We start from the raw sequence: 24,391 nt of genomic DNA, 5'->3' as shown, positions 1-24,391 counted from the left end.
GGATATACCAGAATTTAAATTTCAGTGGACGGGATATCCGTCACCATTGTGAAGGACTAACCCTTCCATTGACATCTAAATCAGGGCCGATTTATATGTCGGCAGACGGGTTAATTTGTCACAACTGTGACTAATATCCTGTCTGCCAAAATATAAATCCCATAGGATATCACAGGATTTATATTTCGGTGGACAGGATATCCGTCATCCTTGTGAAGGTGCAACCCATCCATCGACATCTAAATCTGAGCCGATTTATATTTCGGCAGGTGAGTTATTCTGTCACAACAGTGACAGATAGCCCGGCACTGAAATATAAATCCCATAGGATATACCAGAATTTAAATTTCAGTGGACGGGATATCCGTCACCGTTATGAAGGACTAACCCTTCCATTGACATCTAAATCAGGGCCGATATATATGTCGGCAGACAGGTTAATTTGTCACAACTGTGACTGATATCCTGTCTGCCAAAATATAAATCCCGTAGGATATAACAGGATTTATATTTCAGGGGACAGGATATCCGTCACTGTTGTGACGGAGTAACTCCTCTGTCAAGATCTAAATCAGGGCCTTAGTTAGTTTGACACTTCATACCTGGCAATCCGTGCCTGCAGGGCGTGTTTATGTTGGTCCCACTGAACGGAGGCGTGAGGTTATTCTGTTATGGCTGGCACTCTTACCTGTTGGGTTTGGCGTGGGCCCGCACAGTCTATGCCTGCAGGAGTGTGCCGGCGCCACTGCATCTGTAGTGCAAAATAAATGATAATTAGGCTGGAACAACAACCTGCCCCCATAATCTACCCAGAAAACAAAACATACTCTTTGAAAGTGAAGTGGATGCTGATCCTACCATGCCTAGGATGTTTTTCTTCAGTCATCTGATAAATGTCAGTGCGTGCCATAACATCACCAAAGGGCGTAGACGTGCAAGTTGTAGAGTCTGTCACAGTTACAGGGGTGGTGGAATGGAATGTGAACGTTGCACAGAGAAGTACAGGCAACAAGGATCCTTGCGATAAGTTGAGAGTCCGGAATCACAGCTTCCCATGGATCCATGTTCCTTATATACTAAGTAATAGACAATCACTTAGTCGGTTCCAACTTTACTCACTCTTGGGTGCACATATGGGAGTATTTTCACTTGACTGAACTCCGGCGCCTCCTGATACCGCCGTGGCCAAGTTCCCTGTGACAGAGTGGTCTGGGGAAAGAGTATTTGAAAGGTAGAGCTTCTATGCATCATCTGTGATTTTGACCGGCACCTCTAGCAGATGTGCCTTCAAGGAGGCGACCGGACGATGGATGTCTGTGTCTAGACAAGGACTTTGGCTCTGCTCCCAGTACTTGTCTTTGCAGCTGAGGTCTCAGGCAACGGGCTTTCTGAGTATTTGGAGAGATCATTAAAAAATGTCTTACGTCCTCAGATACGACTTAGTTATTTTTGTGAAGTTTATAGCGCCAACGAATGGCCTCTCAACGCGGCGCACTATTGAACTGGGCCACACATTTTAAACTCTGAAATGCCTTGTATTATCAAACTTAATAAGCAATCTTCAGTAGCAGATCCATACAAATGAGGTCTAAAAGATGGAAGTGAAACTAAAGAGAGAGAAGTTCAATACCTTGAAATCTTGTGTTGTTCTTCAGCTCTCACTGGATCCTTTAAATCTAGAACTGCGGAGGGCTTAAACAACCAATGTTTCTGAGAGACAGTTATTCAATTTAATCCTGGTGTCCTCGTGCCTTTCTTCAAGGGCTATCAGCAGTTGTGTGTCGTCCATATAGGAGCAGCTACTGAATCCACATTTCCTGCTGATTTTAGCCAGAGAAGATACATAGGCATTAAAGTGGGTGGGGCTCAAGGAGGCTCCCTGCGGGACGCCATAGTTTTTGGGTTGGAGGCGAAAGGGCCCCTTTCTACTGTTTGTGTTCTGTTGCTTAAAAAGGAACTGAACCACTGAAGGGCTTTGGATTGTATACCCTTTTCATGTAGGGTGCTCAGTAATAGGCCATGCAAGACCGTGTCGAAAGCAGCTGACAAGTCCAATAGGATCAGGGATGCGGCTTTGCGGTTAGGGATCTGATGTTATCTAGGACTGCCAGGAGGGTGGCTTCGGTGCTGTTGGTGGCTCTGAAGCCAGTTTGAGATGGGTCCAGGAGTTCGTTGTTTTCAAGATAGTTGGACAGTTGTTTGTTAACCAACTTCTCCATTACTATAGATAGATTTGGGAGCTGGGAAATTGGTCGGTAGTTTGCTGGATTGTGGACGTCCATGCCTTCTATTTTTTAGTAGTGGGACTAGAATGGCCTTTTTCCAGGTCTCTGGGAATGCAGCAGTGTCCAGGGATTTGTTGAATAGGCGAGTTACGTGAGGGCATAGAGTCGATATGATCCGGGGAAAAGATGAAATGAGGGCATGGGTCAAGTGGGGACCCCCGATTTAACTTCGGCCATTGCTTTTGCAACCTGTTCCTCTGTGAAGGGGGTAAAACTGCTGAGGTGAGATCGAAAGTCAGAGTCAGGACCCAAGGTTTCCCACTCGGACTCAGCTGAAGGGGGTTGATTTCTAAATGAAGAGTTAATCTCACAGATTCTGTCGGTAAAGAAGTTGCTGATTTTCTCGCAGCATCCTACTGAGAGGATAAGGTTTGGGACATGCTTGCTGGTTTGCATAATCTAGCATGGATGCAACAAACATCAACTCAGAGGCTTATTCCAGATCATTAGCATTTAAATTCTTGCCTTCTATCTTCTTAAAAATCATTTCCAGGGTAGTTACAAATGTATCTGATACGTTTTGGAAAATATCTTTCCATTCAATATCTTCATACTAAAAAAATATGTCTTTGCTCCGGGGGTTAGTGAAAGGGGTCTATCAGCTCAGAGAAATCAAGCACAGCTTTTATACATTTTATGATGTATCTAAATTTATAAAAACACACATTTTGTGAAGACCAAGTGAGGTTGATTTGAAACAATTTTATAGATAAATATTGTGGCGTGGCTGCCTCCTGTACACATCCACACTCAATGGACTATGGGCTGACTTTCATAACAGTTTATTTTTCGAACCAACAGGGTGAATTGATCAGGGGGTGTGTGGTGGGTCTGCGTTACGATCCGCGCGTGCCTTCTGTGGTGGCACAGAGGTGGATGAAAGGAGCTGGCAGACCACAATTAGATGTTCCTGTGCCCCCTTTCCCTGCGGGATCAGAAAATAGCTCCGGTATAAGTCCCTCCTTTATGATTGAGCATAGAGGTTCTACTGAAGGAATCCTTTCAATGTGTTTCGACTTATGTACTTGTTCAAGAACGTATATTTTACAGACACTCGAGTTACCTACCGTATATCTGTTCCATGTGTGAAGATTCTATGTTTGACCGCAGAACACGTTTCACTAACGTGTTATCATAAGCCCTTATGCCTCCTATGTCTTGTTCTGCACCCTAACTTCTTAAGTCTTCGTCTTTACTTTTCATTTTTCCCTCTACTGAAAAATCTCTCTTCTTGAGTGAGTTGTATCCCGGTTATTTCTTTACCATGAACCCTTGTATTTATCTTTATCTTGATGATGAACAATATGTCCCCTTCCACCTTTATCTTGACAATAATTCCACCCTACATCCTTTCCCTGAACCCTTATTCCCTCAAGCCTGTATCCTGTCGCCCTTTTCCTTCTGTGTCCTCCACCTGAACTCTGATTGCCCTGAGCCGTCTCCCCTTACCTGTGCAGAATCTCTGCTACTTAAGAACTCTACAAGGTCTAAAGACATATAACTTTTATGGCCCCCAGCATTTCTACAAAAAGGAAAACCATCATGTCAGATTCGAATCATCCTATTTTGGGGAGCTCCAGAATCCATAATGGGAGGGACCTGTTTGGGACCTCAAAGAGACCAGCTCCCCAGAGGCAAGCGCCGGCCTCCTGGCGCTAGCCGAGCACTGCTGCTCACGGGCACTGCCCGCAAGCTGCAAGGGAAAGGTCCTCCCTGCTGATGATTAGCGGAAAGCAATGCAGATGTAGGGAGGTTGCCATGGTTACTGCAGCTCCAAATAGACAAGGTCACCCAAAATCATAGCGGTGGGAAGGGTGTGCGTGCCTGCGCTCTCTCATTTGTGGCCACCCGACTTCCTGACCAGTGTCGCCTCGAGGCCTGGGGCTGGCGGGTCCCCCGGGGATGGGGACGAAGCAGGAGTGACTCACAGCCCGTGGAGGATAGTGTTATCTTCGCTCCGTCACTCTTTATTAAAGGCATCTTTTTATACTTAAACTGGATACACGATACAGGCAGGCACTGGTGGACTTTTTGCCCGGATGGCGTTCAGGGCCATGCCCCTCGCCCCATCTCCCTTCTCCCAGGGGGTGATGTGGAGCAGGAGTGTCTTCAAAAGGTACAAATTACTTACAAAAACTGTAGTAAATTTGTGAATTAAGAGTGTGTAATGTTGGGGTTCGTATAATTTATGAAGCAAGTTTCACACGTGGGCAACCCAGGAACAGTGTCCCGGAAGTGCCAGTGAAATCCTAAACAAACTGGGTGTAAAACCATCCAGGTGTAACCTTTTTGGGATTTACAAACAATTGAGGTGCAATGTTCACACTTATGCGCACTAAATGTGTGAGAAGGCGCACCAATCCCCCTACTTAACACGGGGTGGGCGGATGAGGGGGAAGTGAGCCCGGACATGTTAGGGAACATATTTTGAAATGAAACTAATCTCAAGTGGATTTGAAATTGTGCACGTTTCCTAACCGTAAATCGGAGTCTTTTATGAGCATTGTCTCGCAAGAACTCTGAAACCTGCGGGTCTACTTGGGTCATTCATGAGAGTTTTGTACGCAAGTACATGCATTGCCTACATTTTTCTCGCAACTGACTGGGCAGTGGAGACTTTGTGAACTACGTGTAATTTCCCTAGATTGTTTTTGACAATTACAGATGCTGCACTAGCCAAGAACTACAAAGACTTGAAATATGTTCAACAGCAATGAACGTTTGTACTTAACAGCAGCTGCAACCACGCTGTTAGAGTAATGACTGTGTGCCCATTCAACCCTGGGCCTCTCTGATGAAGCTATCCCAGAACATAGGTGCAGAGCAGTGGAAAGTGTGATGGTGGTGCTGTTAGAGTAATGACTGTGTGCCCATTCAACCCTGGGCCTCTCTGCTGTAACTATCCCAGAACATAGGCGCAGAGCAGTGGAAAGTGTGATGGTGGTTTTCAGAGGACACAGGGTGTTTATTTTATACACTTAAACTTCTTCAGGATCATATTTCAGTTATTAGGTACCTGGACAAATCAAAGTTGGCATTTGAGAAGGAAATGTGCATTCCTTTCTATTTACTCGTAGAGAGGAGAGTGGTACAGCCTCACACTGCACAGGTGGACCCGCCTCCTGGGTACCAGCCAGGCACATCGCTTTAGTGGGCTGGGCCTAAAGTCAGAAATTACTGTTTTAGAATTACCCGAAAGGCACCATGGAAGGAGCCTCCCTGCAGCCCCTGGTGTGTCACAACAGACTTGGGGTGCCACCCCGCGTCTGCGCGTGAGCGCAGTAGCACGCGCACCTGATGCACCCTGGTTCAGCACTGAGCCCTTCGTGTGTCTGAGCCATAATTACAGGCCCTGCTGCTGCCGCCTTTGTCCTCCTAATGCGAGAGGCTGTATTTTTAGGCCTGGAATGATGAGTTCCCTTTTCCCGCCCTGTGCAGCGGCGCCAAATATAACCTGTAAAAGGCTGAGGGCGGCACTGAAATGAAAATGCAGGTGAGCCTGAGGGTGAGCGGTGGAGATCTCACTGGTAAGCCAGTTATTTAATGAATAGGTTCACCCTGTGTGAAAGAGTGATGTATCTGTGTAAACTACGGGGACCCCCCCTCAATGATAGTACATTCCTTTTCAGGTCTCCAAGTCATTTTCGGGTATTTGGCCTCTGCTCCCTGCTAAATCTCCACCATGTATACGATTATTTTTCCTATAGTACTTTTATAAAGCGCTGTGCAGCTTAGCAGCTACTTCAAAGCGTTCTCACCAGACTGACAGTGATAACTACTTTATTCCTGCAGTGTGATTGCTGGCAGAGGCCAGTCGTTTTTCAGTGCTAAAGGTAGTCTTTCTGTTGTAAACCATATAATACCCAGGACTGTATACCCTGGAAGGATGAAAGGCGATGTTGGTCCGCCTTGATTTCTAACAGTAACCAACTAAATCATCTTAATGGCAGGGCTTTAACCCACTGAACTACCGTGCAGGCTATCAAGTGTGCTTACCTATCTTCGTGTGCAGGTTTGTGTACAGATTTTGCCTCGAGCATCTTAAGAGCGGGTTTCTTCTGGGCAGGCGTGTTCAGTGTCTGGCTAGCGTGCAAGAAGGAATGCAGTCAAAGATTAGGGGATGATTCAAGCTAGTTGTTTCTCACAGTCCAGGCACCTCCACCTGCCACAGCCAACCATCCCCACCCTTGCTACAACCCCACCGAACCCCCGCTCCTGATGTTCGCCATCAACTGGATGGCACCAATCTGACGTTTTCAAAAGCCTGTAAAGTTGACATAAATAACAGTACCCTTGGCTTTGATTGACCAGAAAACGACATGTAACATTTACTCCAAGAGGACGCATAGGGAGGGCGCCACCACTGTTTGTAACCACTGTTTACTGGGTGACCAACAAGATGTATACCATTCATTTTATTTCTGTCCTGCCTGTTTTTGAGAGTCACGCCGCTGGCCCGCAGCCAGGCATTTGCTGTTTGTTAACGTCCAGGGGGGACTCCACCAAGCCGTCCACCCAGGGTTTCAAGCAGTCGAAAACGCCCTTCTTGTCCGACAGTTTTGATGAAATGCACATGTGCGCGCCAGAATGCAGTCCGTGAGCCAGAAAGGAATCCATTTGAGCTGGGGGCCAAACGACCTGGCAGACCCAGCACCTCTCCCCAGGCCTCGGGGCTAAGGTAGTTTGAAGACAGGTTGCCTCTCTGATATTTAAGTTCTTTTCAGACCATTTTTCTTCTCGGGCCTACAACATTTTATCTATACCATATGAACCATCAATACAAAGAAAGGCAGCCAGGCAGGCCTTCCAAGCTGGATAAATATGTACCGTTAAAGGAAGGGCTTGTGCGGGTGTTGCTTTGAGCCTGCAGGGAGTGAAAGGGGTCATATCCCTCAGAGAGCACTCGCTTTCTGAGATGGAATATGTTACTTCACTGTAGTGCATCTTGATTTACTTCAGCAGCCGTTGCCCTGGCAACCAGGCTGTACATGGTATAAACAGAGAGGCAGGCACAGCAGGTGAATGGGTTTAAATGAAGTGAGAGTGGTCTAAAGGCGCACAGATGAAGAGACGGGGAGATGGGAGGAGGTGGGCTGGCCGAGAGCGAGAACCTGCAAGTGGAGGTATATTGTAGGTCGATAGGCGCGACAGGTGCAACGCAGAGCGATGCATTGAAAATTAGATTGTTGCCATAGAAACAGTGGGGCAGAAGAGCAATAAACCCCTGAAGTAAAGCATAACACTCGCCTCTGTGTCTTTAATAAAAATTAGGGCTAATCATCATAAACGCTTGGAAAATTGACTTTAATTGTCTAGGACCTTCGTTAGTAGTGTTGTTTATTCGTTCCTCCTAGTCCTATTGTGGATAAACGTACAGTGCTTAATTTGAACACAAATAAGCGCTAGGGCCCGCGGCAGGAGGCCGCTGAAGCCTGCACCACCCATTCCCTTTTCCAGCGCTGCTAATGAGAATACTAGCACACTACTAACCATCGCACTCCTACAAGTGTGACAATTCAGATTATATTAGGCCCCCTATGCTATAAGAATGGCTGGGGCGGCAGGTGTGAGCTTTTCGTAATGTATATTGAGTTAAGAAACAAATGTTATTCTCCTCATCTCTAAATTACACAAACAGCGCCACCAGGTGGCAGACTGTCATAGCTGCCAGTGCTGACAATTAAGTGCCGGTGCCGAGCACCAGAAACCACCAGCTCAAATTAAGCACTGTAAGCATATATATCTCAGAGTTTGGAAGGGTGAATGTGATTCCCTTTACTTGACCAGACAGATAAAGTGGTCGTCAGCTCCACCAGGGCAGCTCTCCAGTATCAACTATGCCTGTTCCTGTTTCGGCTATGACACCATCACTGCCGTGCCAACTGAGTCACAGTGGCAACAAGAGGCAAGAGGAAGGTGGTAGTTATACGACGGGCACAGACCACACCTCATATGAAGGGTCAGCAGTGGATAAGATTCTGAGTGTGCATCGTACCAGGGGGCACCCGTTGACACGATTCTGCATGTGCCGTTGCATGTACAGAGACGACTCCATTGGATAGGATAGGATAGGATATACATTTATAAAGCGCGCAAATGCGACAGCGTCTTGGCACTAGTGTAAGTGGGGGAAATGTCACGTGTTTAACCTGCTATATTGGTGGGAACAGCAACGTTTTTAGATCCTTCCTGAAAGATAGATGGTTAGGCTGCAGTCGCATGGCAGGTGGCAGTTTATTCCACAGCTTAACTGCACAATGGGAAAATGTTCTTCCACCCCATCTCACTCTCCTAATTTTGTCAACTTGCATGAGGCAGGCATTGCTAGAGCGTAATGTCCTGGCTGGGATATACGGTTTAAATAGTCTCTGCATATCCTTGGCCCCTCCCCCATAATACACTTTTTGGACAGTACATAGGGCCTTGAACTCCACCCTTTGCTGTACGGGGAGCCAGTGGAGAGCTCTAATTCCCTTCGACATTGAACTGCCTTTGGGAATGTTTAACAGCAGCCTAGCAGCTGCATTTTGCAAGGACTGTAATTTGTTACTCTGGGCTTTGTCAATTCCCATAAGTAGCGCATAACAGTAGTCCAGTTTATAAAGCAAAAGGTCCACTACCACTTTCTTTTGCAAAGCCTGGCCAATGAAAGGGAAGCTTTTTCTCCGCTTTTTTATAAGGAAGAAGCAGGAGGAGGTAAGGCTGTTTACATGAGCTGAAAAATTGAGCTGACTGTCAAAAATCACCCCCAGATTTCTGACTTTGGGCCCGGCTTAGGGCATTCCACTACACTTGTTGGCCACCACGAGGAGTTCCACAGGGATTGTCCTTGCCCAAATTCCAGGACTTCCGTCTTATCTGTATTGATTTTTAGGTAGCCCTGGTTCATCCAGGTCAGGATCTCCAGAAGGCACCCATGGAACCTGGCGGTGGTATCCCCAGGTTGTTTAGCCAGCGAGATGATTAACTGAGAATCGTCTGCATAGGATACCATTACGAAACCGTGCTTCCTGACAAGTCTAGCCAAGGGGGTGACTTAGATATTAAAAAGCGTCGGCGAAAGCACTGATCCCTGCGGAACGCCACAAGGGAGACCAAAACCATCTGATTGCAATCCCTCCCAATGCAGTCTTTGTTCTCTTCCTTCCAGGAATGATGCAAGGAGAGCCAAGGCTGAACCCCCAATGCCAATGTCCTGCAACCGTTGGACTAGCACCGAATGATTTACGGTGTCGAAAGCTGCCGACAGATCTAACAAGACGAGGATCGCCTTGCCCCCTCTGTCGACAGTCTTCCGGATCTCCTCAGTTGCTACCATGAGGGCAGTTTCTGGAGAATGATGAGATCTGAAATCGTGTTGGGTCGGGTCCAGCAGATTATTAGTGTCAAGATACTCTGTTAGAGTCTTTTTCAATGCTTTCTCCAGAACATTAGCTGCTATGGGAAGGCCCAATATTGGGCAATAGATTTTAAGTTCTGAAGGGTCCAAAGTGGATTTCTTCAGAATAGGTCTAATTATCGCTTTCTTCCAAGCAGTGGGGTACTTCCCCGACTCTAGCACCTGATTAATCAGAGGTGTTAGTTGACCTCCGATTTGGCTAGCCCCTAAATGCATGATTGTAGGGGGACAAGGGTCAGTGGGGGGACCTGATTTTATCGAAACTAATATGTAAAACATCTCTTTGTTAGTGCACGAAAGCTAATTAGGCTGGAATGGACTGGTTCTGCCTCAGTTTGTAATTCGTTATCCACATCTATATGACTCTTCAAGAGGTCATCATAGATAAGGTGAACTTTATTTTGAAAAAATGTGGCCAGGTTGTTACACATATCTTTGTTCAGCTGAAACCTATCAGCTTGCGGGGGTGTAGATAAAAGTGTAATCGTCTTAAACAATTCTTTGGCAGAATTACCAGCTTTCTCAATCTTCTGTGTATAAAACAGCTTTTTGGCCCTGATAATTGCCTCTTTATACTGTGTAAGGGCCTGGTTATATATCAGTTTACTGTCCTTATTATAGCTTTGCCTCCAGAGTCGTTCAGCTCTCCTAAAACTGACTTTTAAGCCTTTCAGCTCTGGGGTATACCATGGTGCTAAGGGCTTAAGCCTCTTAGCCATCACCAATTTCTCAGGGGCCACAATATCTGCTGCTGACAGAAGCCACTGATTAAAAGCTGCTACTGCCCTATCATTGGTCTCACCTGCCCAACTCGGTGGCTGACCCAACGCAGCTTCTAAATCATTTGTTTGGACCTTATTCCAACATCTGATTTTTGATTTCACTGCAACATTTTGCGTATGACGCCCAGGCAGAGAGGTATTGAACTTGAAATAGACTGCCCTGTGATCTGACCACGGGAGGACATTCACCTTGGTCACATTTATATCTACATTATTATAGAATATGCCATCCAGTGTGTGGCCCGCCTGATGGGTGGGTTCCATAACCAGTTGGTCAAAACCAAAAGCTGCCATGTTATCTAGTAGTCTGCCATTATCAGTATTATTGGCTATTTCAAGATGATAGTTGAAATCACCAAGAATGATCATGGAGTCAGAGTCAATGCAAGATTCTAGATGTGTCATCAGAGCTTGTGAAAAAGAAGCTCTGGGCCCAGGTGGGTGATAAATAAGAAGTCCCTGGAGCTTCCAGAAATGATGTACTTTTATAGAAAAATGCAACGCCTCTGCTGGTAAGTCTGTCACAGCTTCAATATACAGTTTTAGATAGTCATGATACACAATTGCTAGCCCCCCTCCTTTATTGACCTCTCTGTCCTGGAACCTCACAGCATATCCCTGTGGTAATGCAATGTTCCAGTCAGGGCCAGAGGCATGATCTGTCCAGGTCTCAGTTAAAAAGAGAATGTCGGGCGTGGTATTTTGAATCAGATCTTCGATCTGATATTTGTGTTTCCCTACTGATCATACATTCATTAACACACACTGAATATGCTGTGTTATAACTTGCATATGTTTCCCGTGTGTCTCGGGGATTGAAGTGTTAAATGGCGTGATTTTGCCATCACGTCTTTTCCGAGCGGCAGGCAATCCTCCCGCCGAAAAATCTCCCTGTTTACGGGCTTGGTCAGATCTGTAGGCTCTATCTACAGATCCAGGATTGAATCCACATGTGCATCTAGTACAAACTGACTTTCTCGTGTCTTTTTTCTAGGGGCGAGATACAAAAAGGCCTGCACGCACATTTATTAAAGTCCAGTAGCTGCTGTTTGCTATAGGTAATTACCAGAAAACAAACCAGGGGTCCTGGCGCTGGGCGTGTTTCGGGCGCTGATGGGCGCAGACGGGCTTTCCTTTGGTGCGCCGAAGGCTCGCCATCAGTGCGCCCGCTGCGCGGTCGCCCCATTGCGCTATTTATGCTTCCTGGAAAAGAACTAGAGCGTCAACCCAGGTGCAGTGCGGCCCGTTTAGCATCCGGGTTCCGCCAGGGTCGAGCAGGCTAGGCCCTCAGCAAATACAAAGAGCAGCAAGAGGTAATGGCGGTGAGTAGCCGAAACAATATTAAAAATAAGCGGATATTATTAAGATTCCCCAAAGTACCCTGTAGTTTTAAAACAATTTTAAAATCTGTAATTCTAGCCACGCAAATACGCATAAACCACTGTGAGTGAAAGTGTTGCAGGTATCAGAGCAACAGCCCCACGACGTACCAGCTGCGCGGTTGCCCCATCGCGCTATTTATGCTTCCTGGAAAAGAACTAGCGCATCAACCCAGGTGCAGTGCGGCCTCGTTTAGCATCAGGTTTCCGCCAGGGTCGAGCAGGCTAGGCCCTCAGCAAATACAAAGAGCAGCAAGAGGTAATGGCGGTGAGTAGCCGAAACAATATTAAAAATAAGGGGATAATATTAAGATTCCCCAAAGTACCCTGTAGTTTTAAAACAATTTTAAAATCTGTAATTCCAGCCACGCACATACGCATAAACCACTGTGAGTGAAAGTGTTGCAGGTATCAGAGCAACAGCCTCACGACTTACGAATTGGCTTTGGGGGTGTCCGCCTAGAGGGAGTTACATATAAGCAGGCACCCGATATAGTGATTTCTCACGTTAAGCAATACCACCCAAATACTCGCGGATACCTGCTAATATTATTCCAGTAGGTACCGGGTACCTGTGACATACATGGCGACAATTGAGGCAAAGAAAGAGGGATATTTTTTAAAAGTGATCAGGAGAATTTATTTTCCCCATTGATTTGTATTAAAGTGGGGATAATTCCAGGTGGGAGAAAGCTAAATGAAAGCCATTTTTTTGCTTTAAAAATCGGGAGACTGCTTCCTGAGTCAGCATTGTTGGTGCGTATGCACCTGAGCAGGTGACCCTACCACAAGGGGTCCGCTAAGATAACAGCATGTGGTACCTCCTGGAGAAAACAACCATACCGAGCAGAGCGCCACAGTGCTTTTTGATAAGCTAGACCCTGGATTGATACATCACATTTAGTTCCAGGATTCAGTTTAATCAGAGAAGGAGCCCCAGCGCTGTGCTGTTAGGTGCATTCAACACAAATGGTCATCTCCAGAAAAGCAGACATGTCAGCCTTGATACTTGTATATCCGATAACACCAAAAAGTCTTAAGCTGGCATACAGATGTTCCTTATAAAAATGGATCCTATAGCCATAAAGTGTCTTATATTGCCATAGAGACCTTGGTGCCCAAAAAAAGTAAATGGGGGTTCATGCTTGGCCATTCTAAAGACTCAACGAATATGTTTGTGCCTGCATAGTTCCATTTTATGTCTCTATTGAATAGAAAATGTATTTTTTGCTTGTCTGAAAAAAATTCCCTTCTGGGTAACGTTTCAGTTTTGCACACTCTTGAAGCATGTTGTTAATATGAGGCCTTTGGAGAGCGTGTTGTAGCTGTTTCTATGTAGTTCTTTCCATGAATAGGAAATCATTAAATACAATACTACCAGAGAGTGGAAGCCTGAGGGATGAAGCCTGTTGAGTTCTGCTCTAGTTTCAGCACTGGACCAGGGTGATGCAGTTGGCACCATCTGCAGCCACTTACAGCGGCCGCGGCTGGTCGCCACTCTGAGAAATTGAAAATTCAGGGGCTGGTGGTGCCATTTTGCCAAACTCCCTTAAATTAAATCTGTACCCCTAAATAAAGTATTGTACCCAAAACAGACCGCCAGTGTAAGCACCTCCAATGTAGCGCAAGATGGAAGCCACCTCCAAACCAGTCCAGAAACTGCTGATGCTCCCTCTACGAAGGATGATTTCAACATTTTATTCTTGACGCCCTGCAAGTGACTTTAATTTTTCCAGTGAAATCACTGCAGTGGGCACTCTGCCAAAAAACCTCAAACCACAATCTTTCTGATAAATCAGCAAGAGAACTCAAACATGACTTAAAACATTTAGAACATACAATAAAGATTTGTGTTAGATAGATGAAACATGCCAGATTTGCTTACCGCAAAAAAAGTTTGTGTGTTTTCATTGTGGTTGGCTGTCTGTTTCTGTAAAGTAGAAAACACTAGAATCAAGATGGCTCCCAAAAATAAGTTCAGCGAGCACAAGGGTAGGGTGCCCTAGTCCGTTTTCCATTTCCACTGTGTGGAGCACATGGGAGCCATTGGAATAAGTCATTTGGCATTTATTCATGATGTGAACTCGGAGAGGAAGGGTGATAAAAAAGCAGGACCACTTTAATCTGAGTAGGAGAGTTAAAAAGTGTGCTGCATCAAGTATCTGTAGCACACATGGTTCAAATACAAGGCGCTTGCCAAAATCCAGGAGGCTAGAACATGCATCCGTACCACACTCCAGATGCTGACATACAAAGGGAAATCGAACTGTGCCAAAAACAATGAATATGAAAAATGCTGTAACCTGTTATAACCTAAATAAAATACCATTTGAACAGAAAAAGCGCATTCTCAAGTATAAAAAAAACTATTATTGTATGAATGTAATTAAACGTATAGCTTTACTTGCGCCCAGGGGATAGTTCGGTTACAACACGTTTGCGCTGAACTGTGAGAGGCAGAGAGGGAAAGGTAGATCACAGGAAACTCTCACTTCCCGCCATGTGGAGGGCGCATGACATCAGCGCGGGCCGCGGCGCGCGCTGCGAGGCGTGCACTCCAATATCAAAAGGCCCGTGGGCCGCGGGGACCTGAAACCGGGCTGAGGCAGAGCAGAGAGCGGCGGCCAATTAAAACTTTAAAACCTCAAATCTTCTTCAGCCACATGTGACCTTCCTCTGAAATGCCAAGGACGCCATCCAAATTGTGTGTTTGCATGCATGCCTGCGTCCGGACCTGCCAACCTCGAGGTAATGTTACTGTGTGATCATACGAAGAAGAGGTAGGGGTCTTGGCAACGGGAGGGGATATGGTAAGGGAGTGGGAGCTGAGGATACCCAGCCCCGCCTAAACATCCCCCATAGCAAGAATGTACTCATCTGGAGCCATCTCCCATGTCCTGGGGAGGTATTAGCTGAAGCCCTGAGGGGCTAAGCATTGGTCCCTGAACAGAAAGCCTACTCAATGGAAGGGGTTCCAGCTGACCCTGTGAGGGTGACTCTTCTGAGCTGGAAACCTACTCCATGGAAAGGGTTCCGGCTGACCGTGTGATGGCGACTCTTCTAAACTGGAACCGACTCCATGGAAGGGGTTCCGGCTGACCCTGTGAAGGTGACTCTACTGAGCTGGAAACCCCCTCCATGGAAGGGGTTCCGGCTGGCTGTGTGATGGTGGCTCTTCTAAGCTGGAAACCCACTCCATGGAAAGGTTTCTGATTGACCGTGTGATGGTGACTCTTCTAAACTGGAAACCCACTTCATGGAAAGTGTTCCGGCTGACCCTGTGAGGGTGACTCTTCTGAGCTGGAAACCTACTCTATGGAAGGGGTTCCGGCTGACTGTGTGAAGGTGACTCTTCTGAGCAGGAAACCTACTCCATGGAAGGGGTTCCGGCTGACCGTGTGATGGTGACTCTTCTGAGCAGGAAACCTACTCCATGGAAGGGGTTCCGGCTGACCGTGTGATGGTGGCTCTTCTAAGCTGGAAACCCACTCCATGGAAAGGTTTCCGACTGACCATGTGATGGTGACTCTTCTGAGCTGGAAACCTACTCCACGGAAGAGGTTCCAGCTGACTGTGTGATGGTGATGCTTCCAGGGGCGGCCTTAGGCATGTGCAAGCTGTGCACCTGCACAGGGCCACCAAACCACAGGGGCCACCACACCAATGAGGATGGATACATATTTGCGTGGCAGCCCCTGGCAGGGATTTGGCGGCCTCCTGCTCTGTTCCACTTCCAAACACGTTGACCCCCCCCCCTCTTCACTGGCCTCCACGCCTGGACCCCCTCTTGCGGGGCCCCCTATCTACGCTCCCTGCCCAGGGCCGCCATGAGCCCAAAGCCACCCCTGATGCTTCTGAGCTGGAAACCCACTCCAAGGAAGGGGTTCCAGCTGGCCGTGTGATGGTGACCCTTCTGAGCTGGAAACCTACTCCATGGAAGAGGTTCCAGCTGACTGTGTGATGGTGATGCTTCTGAGCTGGAAACCTACTCCATTGAAGGTGTTCCAGCTGACACTGTGATAGTGACTCTTCACCTCGTCACCATGTGAAAATGTGTGAAACTGTGTGTTACACTGCGGCACTGTGTGCGGTGATAGGCCTGTGCGTGTCAATATACATCGATGAATGTATTCATGTAGGCATACATATGTATATTCACATTAATTTTGTATGAGGTGCATATGCATTGATGTATATATCCATCCAGGCATACGTTTGAGTACCCATTTGTAGCTATGTTCACTTGCATGCATGAAAGCATGCACATATCCATATATTTATTTATGGATGTATCTCTGGGAGCATCTGATAAGGTGCTGCAAGCAGATCAAATATCTCAAATAATGATAGCCATTTCGTGGACAACCATTAGAGCGAACAAATCGGAGCTGCTACCTGCGAACTGCCCCTTCTGTATTTCAGGACATCGACAACCAAAATATTGTCCTACAAAAATACTGTATCCAGAATGTCGACTTCCACAATATTGCAATATTGTGAAGGCAAGTAGGTGTAGGCCCTTGACTGGACCACATCCTTCCTCTCTGACAGATCCCAGAGCGTCCGCCTCCCACCTTTCCGATCCGAAGCCACCGACATCATCTGCGGCGTCCCCCAGGGCTCCTCCCTCAGCCCGACTCTGTTCAACATCTATATGGCCCCCCTCGCACAAGTGGCCCGCCACCACAACCTCAACAACATCTCCTACGCTGACGACACTCAGCTCATCCTCTCCCTCACCAAGGACCCAGGCACCGCCAAAACCAACATCCACGACGGAATGAAGGCCATCCCCGACTGGATGAGGAGCAGCCATCTGAAACTGAACTCGGACAAGATGGAGGTCCTCATCCTCGGACCCAACGTCTCAGCCTGGGACGATTTCTGGGACGATTCCTGCTGGCCAACCACTCTAGGGACAGCACCGACACCCACCTACCACGCATGCAATATTGGATTCATCCGCGACTCCTCCCTCTCCATGTCCAAACAGGTCAATGCTGTCTCCTCCTCCTGCTACAACACCCTCCGCATGCTCCGCGGGATCTACAAGTGGATCCCGACCGAAACCAGAAGAACGGTGACACAGGCCCTCGTCAGCAGCAGGCTGGACTATGACAACGCACTCTACGCCAGAATCCCGACCAAACACCTGCGACGACTACAACGCATCCAGAACTCCTCAGCCCGGCTCTACAAATAGATTGATTGATTGATTGATTAATTAGGCAACCATAGATTTACCATGTGTAACTCCACAGCTACGTATCTTATATAAAGGCGATATGCGTTGATGGGAAGTGTATAGGTCGAAATTTAAAACTATATGTTCTGGTACTACTCTTGGCCCATGGTACCACCTATCTCAAAAGTCACGGGGGCAGAAATAGGAAGAAAAAGTTACTTGGTCTCCAATGATGTGTCTACTTTGTGTAGTTTGGACTCATTTCCCTCCCGCCAGCTCATCAGCCACAAATAAGTCAGCCGTGGGGCCACTCCTGGCTTGTCAACAGAGCAGACTGTAGAGCAGTGTTTCATTGGTTCAACTTTGGTACAGATACTGGGTGAGACTACCTTCAATAGTGCCAGATGATAAGGAAAAATAACTGATGGTTTACTGCGATAAAACTCCTGTGCCCTGGATTTGATCTTTTAAATGTTCTTTACGTGTTTAATTAAAACACATGCTAAAGAGGTGATCATTTTACAGGGCTCTATATATGTGTATCTGTATATTTATAAAGTACTATTCTATCTATAAGCACGAAGGTGTGTACCCAGGAGGATCGAATGAAGATACGGAACAGTGGGGTGATGAAAACTGAAAACGATAGAGGAGGTCTCTTATGTGGGGGACAGTCATCAAGGGAGAGCGCTGCCCAAGAGGGGGGTGCTGCTTGAAGAGAAGGGTCTTTAGTTCGAAGAATGAATGAAAATCGGTAGATCTGTGTTGAGAAGAAGTAATAGCTGAGTGGCAGGAGAAGGCTTGGCATCTTGCCATTTCTTTTTTACATTTTCTTATCACTAGTCCTGCAATGTTGGTGCTCTCGTTGACGCTGCTCTCGTTGTGGCACCATACAAGGACACTCGTGGCCTTACTCCCCGTGGACAGCATTGCTGGTTCTCAAGTTGAGGTCCCTAAGAGCACATTGCATCTGAAGTAGAAAGTGAACGGAGGCTTTTCAAGCACTGCGCCCGTCACCGTGTGGTTTGTTGCTGTTGGTGCCCTGTGTGTGACCGGTGGGCCCATACATTGGTCCTGTAGTCACTGTGTCATACGACTCAAGCTACGCCTTACTGATGAGGCGCAAATAGACCAGAAAGTGTCTGGGATTGCTTGTGGTCCCTTATGGATGAACTGTTCTCATGAGCAGCAGAGTCAGTGCTGATCTGCTTAAGGGTGGCCTTTGTCTAGCGCGGTGTGGTAAAAAATGATGGACTGGAATGCAGCCGGAGGGATGCTCATAAATTTGCAGCAGTGATATCAGTTACGATATTATAAGCTCAGATTTCACAAATTGTATTTTAATGGAGATTATATTACGTTCTTTCTCCATTGAAAAGACACCAGGTCACTACATTAATGCAGGATTGGATTCATCGTGTGTGCTTTCAGTAACTCACAGAATATGCTGTGTGCAGAGGGCTTGTTTTGTGTTTCATAAGCAGGGCTCAGTCGAGAGTTCAGCTCTCAGCTCTGCCGCACACAGTTCATGCACTCAGGTACCTCCTGGGGCTGGTTCTTCTGACTCTCCTGTTACATAAATGTCTTCGGATCCTCTGCATGAACCCGGAAGAGGCCACAGGGGAAGGATACAGGTTAAATCATGCGTTGACCTGGAAGAGCTTTGTCTCCAGGCTGGATACAGATGGATTTTGGGTGATCTAATGGTTTCACACTCATCGGTCTATGTCTCCACCCAGTGCTCCCAGCCTGCAGCTGAAAAAGACCAGGGGGCACAACTGGATATGGGAGAGCCACCCTGGCGGAAGCAGGGGCTCCATAGGGCCCTGGGGGGCCAGGTGTGGCATTGTCTACAGGGCGGCGTCCAAGATAAGAGGGCCGTGAAGTCATCCCCAAAGCTATCGGATGTTGCCCTGGGGAGGCGCGCATTCATCATGGCCTACTTTGGCCATCTTCCCGCTTTCTGTCTCTGCTGCCTCCCTTGTGTGCCGGTTTGGCTCTGTACTTAATCTCCGTGCTTTCTGTATTCTTCCCATTGCCTTTGTGGAGTTCTGTATCTGTTTCCCTTCTTTAGTTTCCACTGTTTGCTTTGTCAGGGGTTTGAGGGTGTGTTCTTATTGAAGGGGGTGGGTAATGCTATCCCTCGGTGTACTAAAACGAACTGAGGGCTATATGATGTATCAGTGGCCTCCACTTGGAGGCCCACCTGACATGTAATGACTCCACCCCAAACCTACCTGCTGTAGGTGAATCTATCTATTTGTCAACATATGATGTGGACATGTGCTGACTCTGCCCCTGCTCTACCAGCCAGATGAACACCAATATGAACAGCCATAGATTAACATGGCATGCACCTACTCTGCCCACCCTACCAGCCTTTCATATGCACCTTCAGGTTAAGGAAGGACAGACAGACAGACAGACAGACAGACAGACAGACATATATGCACTGTGTACAAAATGTGAATGCAATACTTAAAACCGTCTATTATGTACAGGACTCTACATACTGACTTAAAGTTATGTTTCTTTAACCATGTTGCTTTTCAAACAGTGCAGCTAACGCTGGTCTTGTTGTCTCCACAGGGGTGCTGCTAGACATCCAGCAACATTTCGGGGTGAAGGACAGCGGGGCCGGATTGCTGCAGACAGGTAACCACCTCCGACTGTCCAATATGTGCCTCACATTCCCCCCCCCCCCCCCCCATGCGATGCTCGCTTCTGGTTAAGGTCACATTGGCCTTGTCTACTATTCTTTCTTTTCCAGATCACCAGAGGGTGGCAAACAGCGCCCAACGTGAGTTGTGCTTCCTGTGAGGGCATTGCCTGTCCAGCATTGGCATATGGTGGGGAAGGCTGGGCGGACCTCACAGGTGTTCAAGAGGGCATCACAAATTTAACACTAGATGTTCTAAGCTGAAGGGCACTTAGCCCACAGGCCACTCACTGTTCTTGAACATACACCAGCTCCCATGTAGCTGACCGAATGTGCATAGGCGTGTGATATCAGCTGAGACTTCGGGGCCTGGTCTGGTGAATGCTTTACACCACGGTTGCCCAATGAAGGTTCACAGCGGTGACCCATGTACTTTGTTCAGGATGAACTATCAACATAGGCACCATCATGTCCGCCCCCTGCTTAAAGCTCTCCACTGGCTTCACTGGCCAAGCGCTGCGAATTTAAATTAGGCTGCATTACCTTTAAGGCATTGGCAGGCCAAGGCTCGGTGTTCATCTCCTCTCTCCTTCATCACTATCTCCCGTCACGTAATCTTCGTTCCTACCACTTGGCCCTGCTCACCATCCCTACCTTCAAGCGCAAAAACATGGTGGCCTCAGATTCTCGTTCCTTGCTCCATCCCACTGGAACGCTCTTCCCCTGGAGCTGAGAGTCACCAACTCCTACGCTCGCTTCAGGTCACTCCGGAAAACCCTCTTGTTTCATAAAACCTATGACTAAATACTGTTTGTATCACCGCACCGCTCACAGCGCCATGAAACCGTTTGGTGTAAGCGCACTTAATAAATGCTTTTAACATAACATAACATGTAAATTAGTTTTATTTGAGTTCATTGTTTCTAGATTCAATCAATCAATCAATCAGTGAATTTGTGAAGCGCGCTACTTATCCGCGAGGGTCTCAAGGCGCTGAGGAGGGAAGTGGGGCTGCTACTGCTCGAAGAGCCAGGTCTTGAGGAGCCTTCTGAAGGCGAGCGGGTCTTGGGTCTGACGTAGATGGGTGGGGAGGGTGTTCCAGGTCTTGGCGGCGTGGAAGGAGAAGGATCTGCCGTCGGAGGTCGTTCGTTGGATGCGCGGGACGGCAGCAAGGGCGAGGCTGGTGGAGTGGAGCTGGCGGGCGGGGGCGTAGAAGTTGAGTCTGTTGTTCAGGTACTGCTGGTCTGGTGTTGTGGAGTGCTTTGTGTGAGTTGGTGAGGAGTTTGAAGGTGATCCTCTTGTTGACAGGGAGCCAGTGCAGGTCTCTCAGGTGGGAGGAGATGTGGCTGCGGTGGGGGACGTTGAGGATCAGCCGGGCTGAGGCGTTCTGGATGCGTTGTAGTCGTCGCAGGTGTTTGGCCGGGATTCTTGCGTAGAGTGCGTTGCCGTAGTCCAGCCTACTGCTGACGAGGGCTTGGGTCACTGTTTTTCTTGTTTCGGTCGGGATCCACTTGTAGATCCTGCGAGGCATGCGGAGGGTGTTGTAGCAGGAGGAGGAGACGGCGTTGACCTGTTTTGACATGGAGAGGGAGGAGTCATGTATGAATCCCAGGTTGCGTGCGTGGTCCGTGGGTGTTGGAGCTGCTCCTAGTGCGGTCGACCACCAGGAGTCGTCCCAGGCAGAGGGGGTGGGTCCGAGGAACACTGGCTCGTTGCTGCCCAAACATTACTGTGTTATCAGGCAATACCACAATTGGATCACAGGCACGTGTTAGCACCAAAGCCAGGATTAGAGCCGGGTCTCCATGCTGCAAGAAGAGCAGTTTCAGGGACAGACATCTGATTCGAACCCTGGCTCTTTATGCATCAAGGGCTGCAGAGGAAGGAAGAACATGGAATATATCAGCTGCCTTTGTTGCAGTTTATGTATTCATATTTCTTGTTTTATGGAGTACAAACCAGGCCGCTAGCAGTGTCCCAGCACCATACATAGGTGGGCGAGACTTATATAGGGCAGCGGGTTAACAGGACAGAGAGCGTCCTAATTTGAGTTGATTCATTATAAAGTATCACGAGATCACTCGTCCCCTGGGAGATTACATGGAAGTACTGGAGTAAATCTCTGGAGTAAAGGTCATGAGATTTCAAGGCATTTAATATAAAAAAATAAAGATATGCGCCCTTCCAGCGTCGACAGTCTAATAAGGGCCAACTGGATTGTATAATTTGTAGAAAGAGAGTTTGATGATGACGTCATTTTGATCAGTCAGGAAAGGAGTAAATGTGCTGCTTTCTGAGTGCTGCAGGGCAGTTCCTGGGCAGAGAAGGGCTGCAGTCCAGCTTGCCCTGCAATAGGCACACACTTCACTTCCAAAAGGATGGACAGACAGACTGCCATCGGAGTCTGTCTGATACAGCGTCTCCAGCAGGGTTTTTGAACTACAACAAGAGCTGCACAGGAGCCAAGTTTTGAGGCGCGTACGTCCCCTCCTAATGACGCGGCACATTTGCTCAGGTCCCCGGGGCTCTTGTAAGGCGAGCCTCGAGCCCGGCAGACATTCTTCCTCGGTGGCGAAACCCAAACAGAAAGCAGAGAGCCGCCTCGAGGGGCCACGCTGCGCCTCCGTGACCACGCCCCTCGCACTCCGGGGGGGGGGGGGGGGGGGGGGGGGAGGGCGGGGCCACCTGCTGAGTCTGCTGACATGCTGAAGACGAGTGGGGTGACTGTGAAATGTGGTTCTTTTTTGGGGAGCCGTTTCCTTCCTTGTTTCTTGTAAAAGTCTGCTAAACTCACATTATCAGAGCATGCCTTCCGGGCAGCATGGCTGGTCGCCCCGGGGAGCACACAGGACCCCCGTGGTCTGCCGAACCCACAGCATCAGGGTTTAGAGGGCCTTGCTCTGAAGCAGAAGTCACTTGCCTGAGATGAACTCGGGTTACGCAAGGGTAGAGTGTTCAGGGGTAATTTACAGTGCTTAATTTGTAAAGCAATAAATGCGTGCCTCCAAAATTGGGAGTCACGTGATACCTTCTTATGCTGGCCTCAATAGAAAAACACTGGCCATGGCTGGCAAAATCCGGCCGCGGTGGCAACCCCACCAGGAGACCCCACCGTCTCTGCCAATATCCCAGCTGCCAGCTTTACCGTTAGCCTGGTGGTGGCGCATCCTACACACAGGCCTGGGGATAGAACCGTAGTCCTGGTTTCCTTTCTGTTCTAATCCATGGAAATAGAAGAAGGGCTGCAAAATATTGAAATTATAAATGTTCTCTGGCTGTCCTTCGGTGGTTAATTTATATGCAGGTTGGTGCCGGGGCCCAACATGCATAAGTGGGACAATTTGAACTATTCCAGGCCACCCTTGAGTGCTAACAATGCACTATTAGCACTAATTCATTGTGTTTTTTAAGTGTATGGAAGTGTGAAACAGTGTGCTAGAATTTAAAAAAAAAGACAGACAGCACACCATGTGGTGGACAGTCATAATTAAGTGCTAGTGTTTATAAATAGGTGCCGGTGATCAGTACCAGCGAACAATGGCACAAATTAAGCACTGTATGTCCTTCTAATTCTGTGCTCATTGGAAATTGGAAATGAAGGATGGACTATTCTGGTGTTCAGATGGGACCAGGAGGTGGCAAAGAAAGGCCTGTGGTGCCAACCAGCACATAGTATCCACTGGGGCTAGGTGGGGAAACCTGTGGATTTGTGGCAAATTGGGAATACTCCCAAATCTTGAGGTTCCTGGGAGGGGAAGTGAGGGGGAGGAGGAAGAAAGAGAGAGAGAACTAAGAGTATCGGGGGCTTCCAGTAAAGAGGGATATAGTATGGGGTTCTTGGTGCAAAAAAAGATACAGTATTGTGTGTTTCCTGTAAAGAGTGACACCGTATGTGGCGCTAGTCTTCAGTGTAATTTGCAAGAATAACGAAGTAAAACATTTTCATGACAAAAATGCAATGATTATTTTCTCCGTCAGAAATACATTTCAATATGACTGAATTTTTTCATTCTGCAAACGAACGCCATTCCCAGGTGTTCAGGTATAGTATAGCATACTAATACTGTTGGGTAAAAGGTTCACCTCATTAGTGCCCATGTAATACCCGAATACAGCAATCAACAGCTGAAAGGAGACTGGTTAAGCTTTGCAAAATGTCTTTCCATATGCTGCGTCACAAGTGCCACTTTTTTAAAGTCACTTTTGATCTGTTTGACCTAGAAATTCGTTTTGTTGAAATCTGCAAATTAGGCAGCAGAGGGTAGAATATGAGGTAAATGTGGCACTGCCACAATTGTATTGAATGTCATTGATTATACATTAATATAATACTCACCAGTGCTTAATTTGCAAAAAAATAAGTGCCAGGGCTTTCGTCAGGCGGCAACTGCACCTTGTATCACACATTGCTCCTGCCAGCGCCAGCATTGATAGTAACAACACAAGTACTAACAATCACACAAGTGTGAAAGTTCAGACTATTTCAGGTCCCCAAAGCTATAAGAATGGATTGGGTGGCAGGTAATATTAATTTGTGATGAATATTGAGTTAATAATTAACTGTTGTTGTGGCCATCTCTAAATTAGCCAAACAGTGCACCTTGTGGCAGACTGTGACAGGCCGCGGTGCTGACAATTAAGGGCTGGTGCCGAGCACTGTAAACCACCAGTTCAAATTAAGCGCAGGTACTTATTACCCCTG

The 24,391-nt window shown here is 47.5% G+C and overlaps 1 protein-coding gene across 2 annotated transcripts in view; it reads left to right on the top strand.

Annotated features, from left to right (window-relative positions):
• The window catches only part of LOC147729730 (sphingosine-1-phosphate transporter SPNS2-like), a 327,355-nt gene that overhangs the window by 74,689 nt on the left and 228,275 nt on the right, over window positions 1–24,391 (top strand). For both annotated transcript variants that reach the window (XM_086954611.1, XM_086954612.1), the window contains exon 2: window positions 19,620–19,685. In XM_086954611.1, coding sequence (XP_086810737.1) covers window positions 19,620–19,685 — 66 coding nt within the window. The remainder of the gene's footprint in view (window positions 1–19,619; window positions 19,686–24,391) is intronic.

This window comes from Lissotriton vulgaris, chromosome 2_1, assembly GCF_964263255.1.
Source record: "Lissotriton vulgaris chromosome 2_1, aLisVul1.2, whole genome shotgun sequence".
In the NCBI taxonomy this organism is placed as follows: domain Eukaryota; kingdom Metazoa; phylum Chordata; class Amphibia; order Caudata; family Salamandridae; genus Lissotriton; species Lissotriton vulgaris.
This window is presented reverse-complemented; position numbering and strand designations above follow the sequence as displayed.